The 16,242-nt window shown below is 39.8% G+C and overlaps 2 protein-coding genes across 3 annotated transcripts in view; both read right to left on the reverse strand.

Moving 5' to 3' along the window:
• Nucleotides 1-3,572, reverse strand: part of arid3a (AT-rich interactive domain 3A) — a 28,359-nt gene extending 24,787 nt beyond the window's left edge. For both annotated transcript variants that reach the window (XM_058401778.1, XM_058401779.1), the window contains exon 1: nt 3,297-3,572. The gene's annotated coding sequence lies outside the window, so the exon portion shown is untranslated. The remainder of the gene's footprint in view (nt 1-3,296) is intronic.
• A 1,951-nt stretch (nt 3,573-5,523) lies between these two features.
• On the reverse strand, nt 5,524-12,464 carry LOC131360226 (G-protein coupled receptor 54-like). The gene is made up of 5 exons (XM_058400455.1): nt 12,165-12,464; nt 10,999-11,123; nt 10,032-10,167; nt 9,567-9,805; nt 5,524-7,491 (listed from the first exon to the last, which is right to left on the reverse strand). Exons 1-5 carry the CDS (start codon nt 12,379-12,381, stop codon nt 7,144-7,146), a joined length of 1,065 nt encoding a protein of 354 aa, XP_058256438.1. The 5' UTR covers nt 12,382-12,464; the 3' UTR covers nt 5,524-7,143.
• Nucleotides 12,465-16,242: the final 3,778 nt, after the last annotated feature.

Here is a 16,242-nt window from a genome sequence, read left to right on the forward strand (position 1 = left end):
GACTGCATTGATTGTCACAGATGGAACAATGTTAAGAACCTCGGGGCAAAATGCCAAGGACCTGCTGTTCTTATGTACTGTCTTATCACTAAGAAAAACCACACACTTCACCCGCTTTACAGAGAAGGGAGGGAAAAAAAGCGCGCTCTTGGCTAAGAAACAAATACTACATAGGCACGTTTTCATCCTTAGAAGTCGGCCTTATTTGAATAACAAAGTCGGATTAGGCAAAAGTCCCTTGGCCAGATTTCAGATGGAGATTCATCTGTCGCTTCTCACACCTCGAGGTGTTTCACCCTAAAGTGTACCCATCAACGGTACAGCCACCGCTGCAGACAGCCAGCTAACAACTCACTAATTATTGCATATTAAAGACACGTTCAAATGACACTTAGATACTAGTTTCTCCCAGGCTCTACTATCTGACACATCAACTTTTCACTTTCGTAATGAATCAAATTCAAATACGCGACAAGCTTATCAGAAAATGATCACATGAGGACATGATGTCCAAACACATTACGGTTCAGTGAGATATTGCCGAGTCAAAACAGATCCCGAGAACACAGAATCGTGAAGGATGATTTCACAGCCTTCGGGGAACCCAAAAGTCCCGGTACGGCTGAGACAAAACTGCAAACAGCTCATGATACACATCTTACAAGTACTTACTCTTGCAAATCCCGTTAACTGTTCAATATCATATAATATTTACATTCAGCAGGTTTCTCTAATTGTTCTAATTGTATTATATTATTATTATTATTATTATTTATTTATGTTTATATTATATACATACATACTTTTACTTTATATATATTTTTATATACACAAATATTTGTATATGTATATACGATAGGCTTTACATAACTATTGGTGTTTTTCATAATTTATCATGTCTTTAATTTCTACTATGATCCTTTTTATTCTTCCTATTTTACTATGCATATTTTTATTACCTATATCCCTATATTTTTCTTGTCCACACACTTTAAATTCTTTCTCCAAATGTAGGACAGTCGTAATAAGCATTTCCCTACATGTCGTACTGTGTATGATTTTGTATGTGACAAATAAAATTTGAATTTAATTCTAATCCTGATTCCTTTATGCTGGCTACTCATCCATGCAAGACATGAACCGAGGTCCGACTTGACGTGGCTAACGCGTCGCCATAATGAAAAAGGCCAAGTCTGACATTTGAATCCATTCCATGCATCGCTGCATGAACAAGTCTTGTAGTGCACTTTTAACAAGGCACACCATTCATTAAACAGCCTTCATTATGCACCCTGGCTCTTAAAAGACCTCGACTTGATCTCCACACGCTCCTCATCAGAGACAGAAGCCTTGTGTGTCACTGAAAATTCATTTCTTCTTCTTTGTTTAAGGATTTTATGAATATAGGTTGAATTTCAAGAGGCAAATATGTATATTACATCAAAAAAACATTCCAGTTGCGTCCCTAATGATGTAATATATACACTGCCTTCACACTATCGAGTGTGTGAATTTTATAAAGGTAATATCAAATAAAACAGTATCAATATTTACTAACCAAAGCTATAAGCCATTTTAAAATAAATCACATAACAGGAGCTCATTTAAAAGACAAATGACCACCCCAGTGTTGTCGGCCATCTTGAATTTTTTTCCCCCTCATACAGAGTGACCACCTGTAGTAGCCCTGCCCCTCTTCTGTTGACTAAACAAAACACACAATTTCTTCTTCTTCTTTTTGATGGAATAAATGCATCATCTTGTTCGAATTTCAGTGTTTCAGACTATTTTGACTACAAAATGGTGTCAAATTTTGCATAAGCAGTAGCAGTAGAAGTAATGTGATTTGGGATGCACCTTATTATTTGCTATTCAAGGTAATTCGAGAAAAATTGAATGCAAAAAAAGTAGACGAGCACAAAAGACCAGACGTGTGATCAGATTTTTCACTAACATTGCACAGGTACACCTCTATCGTTACAGCTTTTCTTAAGAAAATAAAATCTCAGTCTGTTGAAAAGCATTCAAAGTGACATCATGATCATGACAACACACACACACACAAACACACACACACAAACACACACACAGAACCTGACTCATCCTAAATTTCATTAGCTATCTTATGACAGACAAGACTCGTTCTTAATCAGCACTGATATCGAAATCCAAATCGGACAAAGCAAAGCACACAAACAAATAAATAAATACACAGGAGGAATAAAGAGATGGAAGATATTCATCCAGATCATAAGCATAAGCAGGAAGATTACAAAAACAGGTGTTGGCGTACATCACCTAATCACATTCCTATTACAGTTAGGTAAAAATAAGGCAGGTGCAGACTGGAGCACTATTATAATGCACATTTCTGTGTAAGCTGTTTGCAATAAACACTATACTATATATATATATGTGTGTGTGTGCATGAGAGCTGCAGTCGGACCACGTGGAGCTCAGATACATTTCCTGACATTCTGTTCACGTCACTACATTATGTTACATTTATATAATACGTGACAGAAACAGGAAAACTTACCATCTCATCCGATCACTGCTACATTAGACATTTAAAGCCTGGTATAGTAATATCAGAGGAGTTATATTATGTTAAGACGTAAACAAGGTAGTGTATGCAAAGCTGAGTCAAGCTTTTCTCTTATCTACAACTTCACACGGGTTTTTTTTTTTCCAATTTCGATGGAAAATTAACCAACAATCAATACACCACTTCCCCAACCAGCAACTAACCAACTAACTTACAGATTTCAAACAGTGCTAGGAAGCACGTTTCCTCTATAATTTAGTCCTCTGTCCATTCTAAGCCACATCTGACCGTCCGCATTTCTCCACAAAGGGCTCTTAATGTTTAATATACTGCCTGAGCTTTGTCAACCGGTTTGTGCTGGCCAATAGGGCAGGGCTGTATAAATATATCTGCTGTCCAAAACCCGCTTACTATCGTAGTAAGTTGTGGGTCAAAATAGTACACCAGCAAGACATGCAACCGTAGAAGCCTGAGTCCTGTTCACACACACACACACACACACACACACACTCACTCACACTCACACGCTTATTTACTGGATTATATTTTTTCTATTTTTGGTCGAACCGATTCGAATCAGTGGTCTAAATGAGTTAAATTAATGCGAAATGCTCAAATAAATAAATAAATAAACAATCAACAAACACGACTGATTAAGTACCCCCCCCCACACAACATAAATAAAAAAATAATAATAATAATAAACACAAATAAAAACTATTTATAAACCGAATTTTAAATTCCTCACCAATTCAGCTTCCGTTTTGTTTTTCGCACTCTTGGGAACCGGAAGAAACATTCCTGATCCCCCCCGTGCAAAAACAAGGCTGCGCGTGACGTCCTGCGCCTTATTCAATAATATTCAATCTTCTTACAATGAAGCCTGGAAATATAGCTGAACACCTAACCTCCGTGTAGCAAGATTAATTCGGCTTGATTTGAACATACGAGGTAATTTGGTCTTAGTGAGGCATCTTTGACTAATCTGAGGTGTGTCCACAGCCGTTGAGTCAAATCATTGGTCGACAAACAGCATTTAGATGCAAATTCCAAACCTGTGATTCAGAGGAGGCCAGGCTTCCCTGATCACTAGGGCACGGCGCAATTCCTACAATTTGTTCAAAGCGAAAAAAAGTAAATAAAGAAGTATCGCGTAATTTACTTTAAATGTGTAATTTGCTACTTACAAATCTTTCATTCTCACATCTACAAAACACCATTACAAACCTGGATCATTTTTTTTTGTGATATTATGTGTGTCTCTGTGGAATTAACGTTTTAGATTTAGATCTCACATTTGGTGACGTTCTCTAGATGGTTCCTGTCGCGTATCGTCAAGCTTTCCTATCAGCGTTCGTGCAACTTCCCGAAGTGTAAAGAAACCCTGTCAATTACGTTAAGTAATCCTGATATAATCAATATATTGTATATCGATATGTGTGTATAGAAGACGAAGAAGGACAAATTATTGGGATTGGGCTCAATATGAGTGTGGTGCTTATCGATTTTTATATGGCAGATCGAACAAAATAATTTCATTCAAAAAATTATTGAATTTCACAAAGTGACAAATATTTCAAACAAATTTTGTTTTGATTTAAGTTTTATATTTGTAACACAATTCATATGCATTAAACGACAAAATTAAAGTGGTGTTAAAAAGAATTGTTTATCACTCACTCACTCATTCACTCACACACACTCACACTCACTCACTCATTCACTCACACACACACTCACTCACTCACACACTCACTCACTCACTCACACACACACACACTCTCACACTCACTCATTCACTCACACACACTCTCACACTCACTCATTCATTCACTCACACACTCTCACACTCACTCACTCACTCACTCACTCACACACTCACTCATTCACTCACACACACACTCTCACACTCACTCACTCATTCACTCACACACTCACTCACACACACTCACTCACTCACACTCATTCACTCACACACACACTCTCACACTCACTCACTCACTCATTCACTCACACACACACTCACTCATTCACTCACACACACACTCACTCATTCACTCACACACTCACTCATTCACTCACTCACACACTCACTCATTCACTCACACTCACACTCACTCATTCACTCACACACTCACTCACTCATTCACTCACACACACACTCTCACACTCACACACACTCTCACACTCACTCATTCACTCACACACACACTCTCACACTCACTCATTCACTCACACACACACTCTCACACTCACTCATTCACTCACACACACACTCTCACACTCACTCATTCACTCACACACACACTCTCACACTCACTCACACACTCTCACACTCATTCACTCACACACACACTCACTCACTCATTCACTCACACACACACTCTCACACTCACTCATTCACTCACACACTCACTTTCACTCACACTCATTGTGTCTCATTGTAATCTATCTATCTATCTATCTATCTATCTATCTATCTATCTATCTATCTATCTATCTATCTATCTATCTATCTATACTTACAGTGGGTGACTCTCACGTGTACTTTTTTTAATCACAGGCATGAGATGCTGTTGGTTTTATGGCGCCACCTAGTGGAGAATGATTTCTAACCAGAATTCAGAATCACCATCCAAACATACTGTATACTGTACATAAATTCGACAACATTTATTTTACTAATAATTTATGACGTTTTATAATACTGACAAATTTATACTAAATTTATACTAAATGTGGACATTAGTAGATTTCACTGGTTAACATTAAACTGTGATTACTAGACACAAGAATTTCTGAAATGAAACATTCACTTCAATTAAAGACAAAAGATAGGAACAGTCTCAAATCATTTATTTCACATATCATTCTTGATATCAATATTTGCACTTATAGAAATAACAATTATTTTTCAATAAATATTTCTATTTAAGTTTTTAATGTACACTCAGTCATAACATTATGACCACCTGCCTAATATGTCATATGTCTGCTGTCATAGCTAGTCTTGCCGGAGTCCCTGCCTGCACTTTACACATAATTCTACATTGTCTTTAAGCATCACATGATCAGAAACTTAATATCTTTCTCTTTTCTCTCTACCTTCTCTGTCGAGCTATACACCCCACTCCTGAGCTCCCAGTGTTTGTCAGTTTCCAGTGTGACCGCTGCCCTACCCCTGGTCAGAGTCTCGCCGCTTGATGGTGCCCACTGGTGCTGTGGATGGATCTGTGTGGCCCAGGAGACAGCCATGGACAGAGCCACTTGGGGACTTTCACACCATCACAGATCTGCCATTTCATCTGTCAGCCCATGACAGCAAAGAACTAGTGTTTATAATGACCTTAGAAACTACACTGACCTAATAGTTCCTCATGGTCATTGATTGCTGTTGTAGAAAGGACATTAATCAGCTACAGTTACATTATTTTCTGTTTAGTGTCACCCAAATGAGGATGGTTCCCTTCTGAGCCTGGTTCCTCTCAAGGTTTCTTCCTTTCCATCCCAGGGAGTTTTTCCTTGCCACCATCGCCACAGGCTTGCTCATTAGGGATAAAATAGGATAAAATAGTCTAATTATAGAATTTAATAATTTATTCTTATTTCTAGTTAATTAGTTATTTTTTATTATTATTTTTCATTTTCCCCTCCCCTTTCTCTGTTTTCTTCTTTTGTAAAGCTGCTTTGAGACAATGTTCATTGTAAAAGGCGCTATACAAAATAAACTGAATTGAATTGAATTAATATCATGTTGGTCCCCCTTTTGCTGCCAAAACAGCCCTGACCTGTCCTGCACTGTGTATTCTGACCCCTTTCTATCAGAACCAGCAGTAACTTCTTCAGCAATTTGAGCAACAGTAGCTCGTCTGTTGGATCGGATCACACAGGTCAGCCTTCAGTCCCCAAGTGCATCAATGAGCCTTGACCGCCCATGACCCTGTCTCCGGTTCACCACTGTTCCTTCCTTGGACCACTTTTGATAGTTACTGACCACTGCAGACCAGGAACACCCCACAAGAGCTGCAGTTTTGGAGATGCTCTGATCCAGTGGTCTAGCCATCACAATTTGGCCCTTTTGGTCAAACTCGCCCAAATCCTTACACTTGTCCATTTTTCCTGCTTCTAACATCAACTTTGAGGACAAAATGTTGACTTGCTGCCTAATATATCCCACCCACTAACAGGTGCCATGATGAGGAGATACTCAGTCTTATTCACTTTACCTGGCAGTGGTCATATGGCCTGATGTCCAGTGTCTTCGTCCTCCACAGCCCGTATATGACTGACTTCAGCCTATTTGCACTAAGTTTTAACTATTTAACTAAAGTTTTAATTGACCATAATAACATTAATAGTAATGGCTGCCTGACGTACATCTCATTGCTACTCTGTTAAACCTAAAAATATATCTGTAATTTTAGGTCTGCTTCCTTTGTAAAAAAATATATTTGTTTTCTTCACAGAAAACAACAGAAAACAACAGAAAACAAAATATCCAATTTTCCCCAAAGGTTCAAAGGTCTCTCTCTCTCTCTCTCTCTCTCACACACACACACACACAGATAAGATATATACGCTACGAGACATCTACTCTATGACACATAGTGCATCTCAGTGTTTCCGTTGGCGTTTGGCTGCTGGGCAACGGTTACACGCTGTTTAAAGCAACAGTGACAAGTCTTCTTGAAGGCCTTGCGGAAGTTGGCACCCATAAAGGCGTACACTATGGGATTAATGCATGAGTTGCTGTAAGACATGCAGTGTGCCCAGATCTTCACTTTGTATGTGTAGTAGTTCTGACGGAAGTGTGGGCTGAATGCCTGTGCCAGGATGAACAGCTGGATGGGACCCCAGCACAGAATAAACAGCTGTACAATCACCAGCACCATACGGGATACTTTGGCTCTGACGGCTGTGCTGCGTTCTGTCTGAACCTGGAGCTGAGAAGTCAGAGTCACTTGTTTTAACGACGTTACTATTATTGCATTGATTTCTGAAATTAAGCATTCACTTCAATTAAAACAAAAGATAGATCATTTTTTTCAAAGATACATCACAGTTCTTGATATCAGTATTATTAATTATATTATTGATATCATATGAAATTACTGATATATATATATATATATATATATATATTATATATGATATTATTATTATTACATTAAATCAATTATTTTTCAACAATTATTTTTCAATAAATATTTCTATACATACAGTGAGGGAAAAAATGATTTGATCCCCTGCTGATTTTGTACGTTTGCCCACTGACAAAGAAATGATCAGTCTGTAATTTTAATGGTAGGTTTATCTGAACAGTGAGAGGCAGAATAATAACAAAAAAATCCAGAAAAACACATTTCAAAAAAGTTCTACATTGATTTGCATTTTATTGAGTGAAATAAGTATTTGACCCCTTTGCAAAACATGACTTAGTACTTGGTGGCAAACCCTTGTTGGCAATCACAGACGTCAGATATTTCTTGTAGTTGGCCACCAGGTTTGCACACATCTCACATCTCAAGGAATTTGGGCCCACTCCTCTTTGCAGATCCTCTCCAAGTCATTAAGGTTTTGTGGCTGACCCTTCAGCTCCCTCCACAGATTTTCTATGGGATTAAGGTCTGGAGACTGGCTAGGCCACTACAGGACCTTAATGTGCTTTTTGAACCACTCCTTTGTTGCCTTGGCCGTGTGTTTTGGGTCATTGTCAGGTTGGAATATCCATCCACGACCCATTTTCAATGCCCTGGCTGAAGGAAGGAGGTTCTCATCCAAGATTTAACGGTACATGGCTCTGTCCATCGTCCCTTTGATGCGGTGCAGTTGTCCTGTCACCTGGGGATGGTGTACTTGGGGTCATAGGCAGCATTCCTCCTCCTCCAAACACGGCAAGTTGAGTTGATGCCAAAGAGCTGGATTTTGGTCTCATTTGACCACAACACTTTCACCCAGTTCTTCTCTGAATCATTCAGATGTTCACTGGCAAACTTCAGATGAGCCTGTACATGTGCTTTCTTTAGCAGGGGGACGTTGCGGGCGCTACTGGATTTCAGTCTTTCACGGCGTAGCGTAGTTCTTGGTGACTATGGTCCCAGCTGCCTTGAGATCATTGACAAAATCCTCCAGTGTAATTCTGGGCTGATTCTCAACTCCATGAGGTGAGATCTTGCATGGAGCCCCAGACCGAGGAAGACTGACAGTCCTTTTGTGTTTCTTCCATTTGGGAATAATCGCACCAACTGTTGTCACCTTCTCACCAAGCTGCTTGGCGATGGTCTTGTAGCTCATTCCAGCCTTGTGTAGGTCTACAATCTTGTCCCTGACATCCATGGACAGCTCTTTGGTCTTGGCCATGATGGAGAGTTTGGAATCTGATTGATTGCTTTCTTCTGTGGACAGGTGTCTTTCATACAGTTAATGAGCTGAGATTAAGAGCACTCCCCGAGAGTGCTCCTACTGTAATCTCAGCTCCTTACCTGTATGAAAGACACCTGGGAACCAGAAATCTTTCTGATTGATAGGGGATCAAATACTTATTTCACTCATTAAAATGCAAATCAATGTAGAACTTTTTTGAAATGTGTTTTTCTGGATTTTTTTGTTGTTATTCTGCCTCTCACTGTTCAAATACATCTACCATTAAAATTACAGACTGATCATTTGTGTCAGTGGGCAAATGTACAAAATCAGCAGGGGATCAAATAATATTTTCCCTCAATGTAAGTTTTTTAAGTGTTGTATTGTACACCGATTAGGCATAACATAATGACCGCCTGCCTAATATTGTGTTTAATTAATTTTACATTTTTGTTTAAATGATTTGTTATATTTTATATTCTAGTTTTGCATTTTTATTTAAATTGTATTTCTTATATTTTATATTCTACTTTTACATTTTTATTTCCATCATAGAACAGTCGTATACAAAACGTCACTATATGTCTTTAAAAACTGTAAGGCAGCAATCCTACACCGAGTATAAACATCATTCTGGCTTGGCAGATAATCTTACCTGATAATTATTGTCAACAGGTTCCACAGCCGGCCGGCCCATTTGGTACAACATGACCAGATAGCACACGCAGATGGTCACCAGTGGGAGCATATACACAGCCAGGAAGTTGTACAGGATGAAGGCTTTCTTGTGAGTCGTTGTGGGAAAAATCTCAGTGCAGAATACCTGAGGACCAAACCATTCTCCGGCTAAAGTTCTGGTGTACAGTGGCACTGGCAGAGACACCAAGAAAGATCCTGAATGAGACACAGTGAGATAAGCAAAAATATCATTTGAAATGTCTTCTAGTCAAGGCAAGTGGACGTAAAGAAGACTAGAACAGACAGCTTGACTTATTTATCATTTACAGCAATCATACCGTATACTGTGGTCAGTACTTCACTCTGAAACACATTCAGTATTTTGGATGTATCTTAGTAATTCTGCTTGCAGGAAGTCCTGAGTGAGGAGAAAACTACAAACCTATCCAGATCCCCAGGTTCACCACGGTGGCAACTCTCGGCGTGCGACACTGCAGGGAGCGCAGCGGATACACGGTGACATACCAGCGATCCACACTCATCACTGTCAGTGTCACACATGTGGCCTGTGCAGATACCTGTCACAGATATACAAATGAACACCTTTCACACTGCTCATATACTTTAACATAATCCTGTTAAGCTGTTCATAATCTGACATTTCACACTGTACACATTTGACAAAACAGTACAGGTTTAACATCACAAAAGGACTGCTAGCTCTGTTTCAGTGCAGGGTTTAATAACTATGGGGTAAAAACGTTCCTCTACCCAGGGCAAAAGCACGGTTTAAACGACAAACCAAACACTAAACTGGGGTTAAAAAGCCCCATTATTTGTTAACCTTCATGCTTTTTTGGGTCAAATCCATCCAAACGCTCTACCCCGGTTAGAGTTTGGTCACTTGGTGGTGCTCCCTGCTGCTGGGGATAGATCTGAGTGGACAGCCTGTGACCCAGGGGACTGCTGTGGATAGAACCACTTGGACACTATCACACCGTTTCTGAACTGCCAGTGCATCGGTCAGCTTTCAGCAGGAAGGAATTAGAGCTAGAACTCCACTGACCTATTAGTTCCTCAAGAGCTCTAGGTTGATGTTGTAGAAAAGACATGATCAACATTTACATTATTTACTGTCCCATGTCACCAAAATGAGGTACACCTGCCTCACATGCTCTAAATATATATTATATATATATATATATATTATAAATAACACAATATTAAAAATCATATCTGTTTAAGAAACTCTGTGATTTGAGACCTTGGACATGACCTATGACCCGAGTCGGTGGATACTGACCGCTAAATAAAGCAGAATATAAAACAAGCACAATCATATTCTTTATATGAAAGAACTGTGCTGGATATTTATGAACAGAACCACGGCTAAAAGTCCAGAAACTGACCTGCTGAATGTAGCTGACGAATTTACACATGAAATTCCCAAAGATCCAGCTTGGTAAAGGATAAAGTACAGCAGTGAAAGGAACACAGCAGATCAGGAAGGTGATGTCCGTCATCGCCAGGTTAGCTGTAGAGAAAATCTATTCAGGGTTAGGGTTAGGTTCAGAGGACAAGGAACAACACAACTACATCACATTAATCCTCAGGGAACATTCCCACTGAGAGAGAGAGAGAGAGAGAGAGGGAGGGAGAGAGGGAGAGGGAGAGAGAGGGAGAGAGAGGGAGGGAGAGAGAGGGAGGGAGAGAGAGGGAGGGAGAGGGAGAGAGAGAGGGAGAGGGAGAGAGAGAGAGAGAGAGAGAGAGAGAGAGAGAGAGAGAGAGAGAGAGAGAGAGAGAGAGAGAGAGAGAGGGAGAAACAGAGAGAGAGAGAGAGAGAGAGAGAGAGAGAGAGAGAGAGAGAGAGAGAGAGAGAAAGAAAGACAGCGAGAGAGAGAGAGAGAGAGAGAGAGAGAGAGAGAGAGAGAGAGAGAGAGAGAGAGAGAGAGAGAGAGAGAGAGAGAGAAAGACAGCGAGAGAGAGAGAGAGAGAGAGAGAGAGAGAGAGAGAGAGAGAGAGAGCGAGAGAGAGAGAGAGAGAGAGAGAGAGAGAGAGCGAGAGAGAGAGAGAGAGAGAGATAGAGACAGAGAGAGAGAGATAGAGACAGAGAGAGAGAGACAGAGAGAGAGAGAGAGAGAGAGAGAGAGAGAGGGAGAGAGAGAGAAAGAGAGAGAGAGAGAGAGAGAGAGAGAGGGAGAGAGAGAGAGAGAGAGAGAGGGAGGGAGGGAGGGAGGGAGAGAGAGATGAATAAACACAAGAAAGAAAGAAAGAAAGAAAGAAAGAAAGAAAGGGGGAATGAATAAACAAACACAGAAGAAAGAAAGAAAGAAAGAAAGAAAGAAAGAAAGAAAGAAAGAAAGAAAGAAAGAAAGAAAGAAAGAAAGGGGGGATGAATAAACACAAACAGAGGAAAGAGAGAGAGAGAGAGAGAGGGGGGGGGGGTGAATAAACACGAGAGAGAGAGAGAGAGAGAGAGAGAGAGAGAGAGAGATGAATAAACACAGTAGAAAGAAAGAAAGAAAGAAAGAAAGAAAGAAAGAAAGAAAGAAAGAAAGAAAGAAAGAATTCTCACCTATATAGATATTTGTGGCTGTCCACATTTTCTTGTGTTTGGAAATCACGTACAGAACCAGAGAGTTACCGAACAGACCCAACACCATGATGAGCGCGAAGACCAGCGGCACGAGCCAAGCGTCCACCAGGTAGGGCATCGCGGGCACGAGCGCGTCTTCCTCACACACACCCGGAGAAGGACAAGACTCGTTGCTAGAATTAACTGAGCCGTTCATTGTGGATTTGTATCCTTGTGACTGTATCACGATACTGTGAGGGGAGTGTGTAGTATAACCGCCATGTCGCTCGGACACTGGTGTCTGTGTGTCTCTGTGGCTCAAACCCGAGCGCGCGCACTTTTGAGCGCTTAGTGGATGCCAAGCGAATCTTTTTAATGATTCGAATCTTTTAGCTCGATTCATCATTCAGACAGTTCAACACAACAGCCGTGTTCTGATAAACTGAGCATTATAAAATAAGGACAATACTGACCACTTTCAGAGGTGGACAGTAAAGAAGTACATTTACTTGAGTACTGTACTTAAGTACACTTTTTGAGTATCTGTACTTTACTTGAGTATTATTTTTTCTGGATACTTTTTACTTTAACTTCACTACATTTGAAAGACAAATACTCTACTTTTACTCCACTACATTTCTGTCCAGGTCATTGAGTAGAAAGTAGTTACATTAATCATAGGATGATTTTTTTCACTCTTGTAGCGTCACGTGTTGTAAAGTTCAGTGGTTTTCCATAAGTTTTTTGACTCAATTTCTCAATTGATCAATTGCTGACAAAATGGACGAATATATGCTTTGTATATTATACACCACCAACACATTGGTAATGATGTTAGTTAACACACAAAAACGTATGCTGTGTCCTAAATAGTATTCAAAAATAGAATTAGTATGCCCCAAATCGTAGTATACTGAAAAGAGTATTCCAAAAATTCCTGGATGGTCTACTACTTCCGGTAGAAATTCAAAGTGCAGAACAGTGCACACTCTAATGGGTAATATTGCCCACAACGCATTGTACACAGGAGGGAGGAGCCTGGACAATGGTGTAAATGCATATTAAAACGGTGTAAATGAATTGTGGAAATATATATAACTCTTTGTTAAAGCAGTGTTGCTGTTGGCTGGTTGTACAGCTACAGTTGTGTAGCTGGGTTTTAAATCAGGTTAGTTTTTTTTCTGACCAGTCTTCATTTACAGACCATTTGATTGAAATGTTCATGAGTGGATACACATAGATGCGTACAGGTACATGTCAAAATTTAGAATATCATGAAAAAGGTCAATATTTTTTGTTGCTCAGTTCAGAAAGTGAAACCCATATATTATATAGATTCATTACACATAGAGTGAAATATTTCAAGCCTTTATTTCTTGAAATTGTGATGATTATGGCTTACAGATAAGGAAAACCCAAAATTCTGTGTCTCAGAGAATTAGAATATTGTGAAAAAGTTCAATACTGGAAAGTCATGGTGTCAAACCCTAATCAGCTAATTACCTCAAAATACCTGCAAAGGTTTCCTGAGCTTTTAAATGGTCTCTCAGTCTGGGTCAGTAGGCTACACAATCATGGGGAAGACTGCTGACTTGACAGTTGTCCAGAAGACAGTCAATGGCACCCTCCACAAGGAGGGTAAGCCACAAAATGTCATTGCTAAAGAAGCTGGTTGTTCACAGAGTGCTGTATCCAAGCATATTCACAGAAAGTTGAGTGGAAGGAAAAAGTGTGGTAGGAAAAGGTGCACCAGCAAAAGGGATAACCGCAGCCTTGAGAGGACTGTCAGGCAAAATCCATTCAAGAATTTGGGGGAGCTTCAGACGAATCCTAGACATGGCCTACAAATGTCGCATTCCTCGTGTCAAGCCACTCCTGAACCAGAGACAACGTCAGAAGCATCTTACCTGGGCTGTGGAGAAAAAGAACTGGACTGTTGCTCAGTGGTCCAAAGTCCTCTTTTCAGATGAAAGTAAGTTTTGCATTTCATTTGGAAATCAAGGTCCCAGAGTCTGGAGTAAGAGTGGAGAGGCACAGAATCCATGTTGCTTGAAGTCCAGTGTGAAGTGTCCACAGTCAGTGATTTGGGCTGCCATGTCATCTGCTGGTGTTGGTCCACTGTGTCTTCTGAAGTCCACAGTCAATGCAGCCATCTACCAGGAAATCTTAGAGCACTTCATGCTTCCTTCTGCTGACAAGCTTTATGGAGATGCTGATTTCATTTTCCAGCAGGACTTGGCACCTGCCCACACTGCTAAAGGTACCATAAGCTGGTTCAATGACCATGGTGTTACTGTGCTTGATTGGCCAGCAAACTCACCTGACCTGAACCCCATAGAGAATCTATGCCACGCCGCATTGATGCAAAAAGAGGCCCAACCAAGTATTGAGTGCATAGAAACAAACATACTTTTCAGAAGTCTGACATTTCTCTTTGAAATATCCTTTTTTATTGATCTTATGTAATATTCTAATTTTCTGAGACACAGAATTTTGGGTTTTCCTTATCTGTAAGCCATAATCATCACAATTTCAAGAAATAAAGGCTTGAAATATTTCACTCTGTGTGATGAATCTATATAATATATGGGTTTCACTTTCTGAACTGAGTGATAAAAAATATTGACCTTTTTCATGATATTCTAATTTTTTGAGATGTACCTGTACTTTTTTGTTGGGGGTGGTAGGAGTGTGAAATTAAAAATGAAAATGATTATACCTGTCTTTTTTGTCAATTCAGTTGTTTAATTTCTATAGGTTTTGTAACATTCTAAAAGCTCTTAATTCCACAGATACTACAAACTGGTCAGTATATTCACTAGGTTGCTACAAAAGGTACTGTAAGTATTGCATACAACAATGCAACAATAATAAAACAATGCGTTGACATTTACTTTTGATACTTAAGTACTTTTAAAAATAAGTACTTCTGTACTTTTACTTAAGTAAAAATCTGTCTTTACAGCTTTTACTTGTAATGGAGTAATGTTTGACTGGTAGTATTTGTACTTTCACTCAAGTAAGGAAGCTGTGTACTTCGTCCACCTCTGACCACTTTATTAGGAACACTACACTAATAATCAGTAGAACCTTCATGGCATGGATTTAAGATGTTTCCTTGAGACTCTGGTCTTTGTTGACTTGACTGAATCATGCAATTCCTGCAGATTTTTCTGTTGCACTTTCATCTCCAGTTCTACCACATCCTAAAGGTGTTCTGTTGGACTCAGATCCCTTGACGGTGAAGGTCAGTGAAGAACACTGAACTCATCGTCATGTTCATGAAAGCAGTGCGAGACGACTTCTGCTTCATGACATGGTGCATTATCATGCTGGAAGTAAATATTAGAAGATGAAGGGAAGGGATGCACATGGGCAGAAACAATACTCAAATACATCACAGCATTCAAACCATGATTGATTCATATTAACACGTCCAAACTGTGCCAAGAAAACATTCCCCACACCATTACACCACCAGACTGGACTGTTGACAAAAGGCAAGTTGCACCCATTGATTCATGCTGTTGGTCCAAATTCTGACCCTATCATCTGTGTGCCTCAGCAGAAATCAAGATTCATCAGACCAGACTACATTTTTCTAGTCTTCAGCTATCCAGGGTCTGAGGTCACTGCAGCCTCAGATTTTGAGCTGCAGTTTTGGAGATGCTCTGATCCAGTGGTCTAGCCATCACAATTTGGCCCTTTGTCAAACTCAAAGCTCAAATCTTTACGCTTGTCCATTTTTCCTGCTTCTAACACATCAACTTTGAGGACAAAATGTTGACTTGCTGCCTAATATATCCCACCACAGGTGCCATGATGAGGAGATCATCAGTCTTATTCATGTCACCTCTCACTGCTCACAATGCTGATCAGTGTAAATGCCTCTACATGTGATATCCTGAGGTTTGGTATGATGTGGTGTTCCTAGAGGTGTACAGGCGACTCACGTATTCTCCCCGGTGCTCTCTTTGTGCTGGTCATCTTTTGTATATTTTTGCTTCTGTATTCCCTTTTGTTGTATATCAGGCAGTGTGTGTCTGTTATTATTCTGTAACGTGTCGAAAGCTTAAGA

This window comes from Hemibagrus wyckioides, linkage group LG10 (assembly GCF_019097595.1).
Source record: "Hemibagrus wyckioides isolate EC202008001 linkage group LG10, SWU_Hwy_1.0, whole genome shotgun sequence".
NCBI classification, from domain to species: Eukaryota; Metazoa; Chordata; class Actinopteri; order Siluriformes; family Bagridae; genus Hemibagrus; species Hemibagrus wyckioides.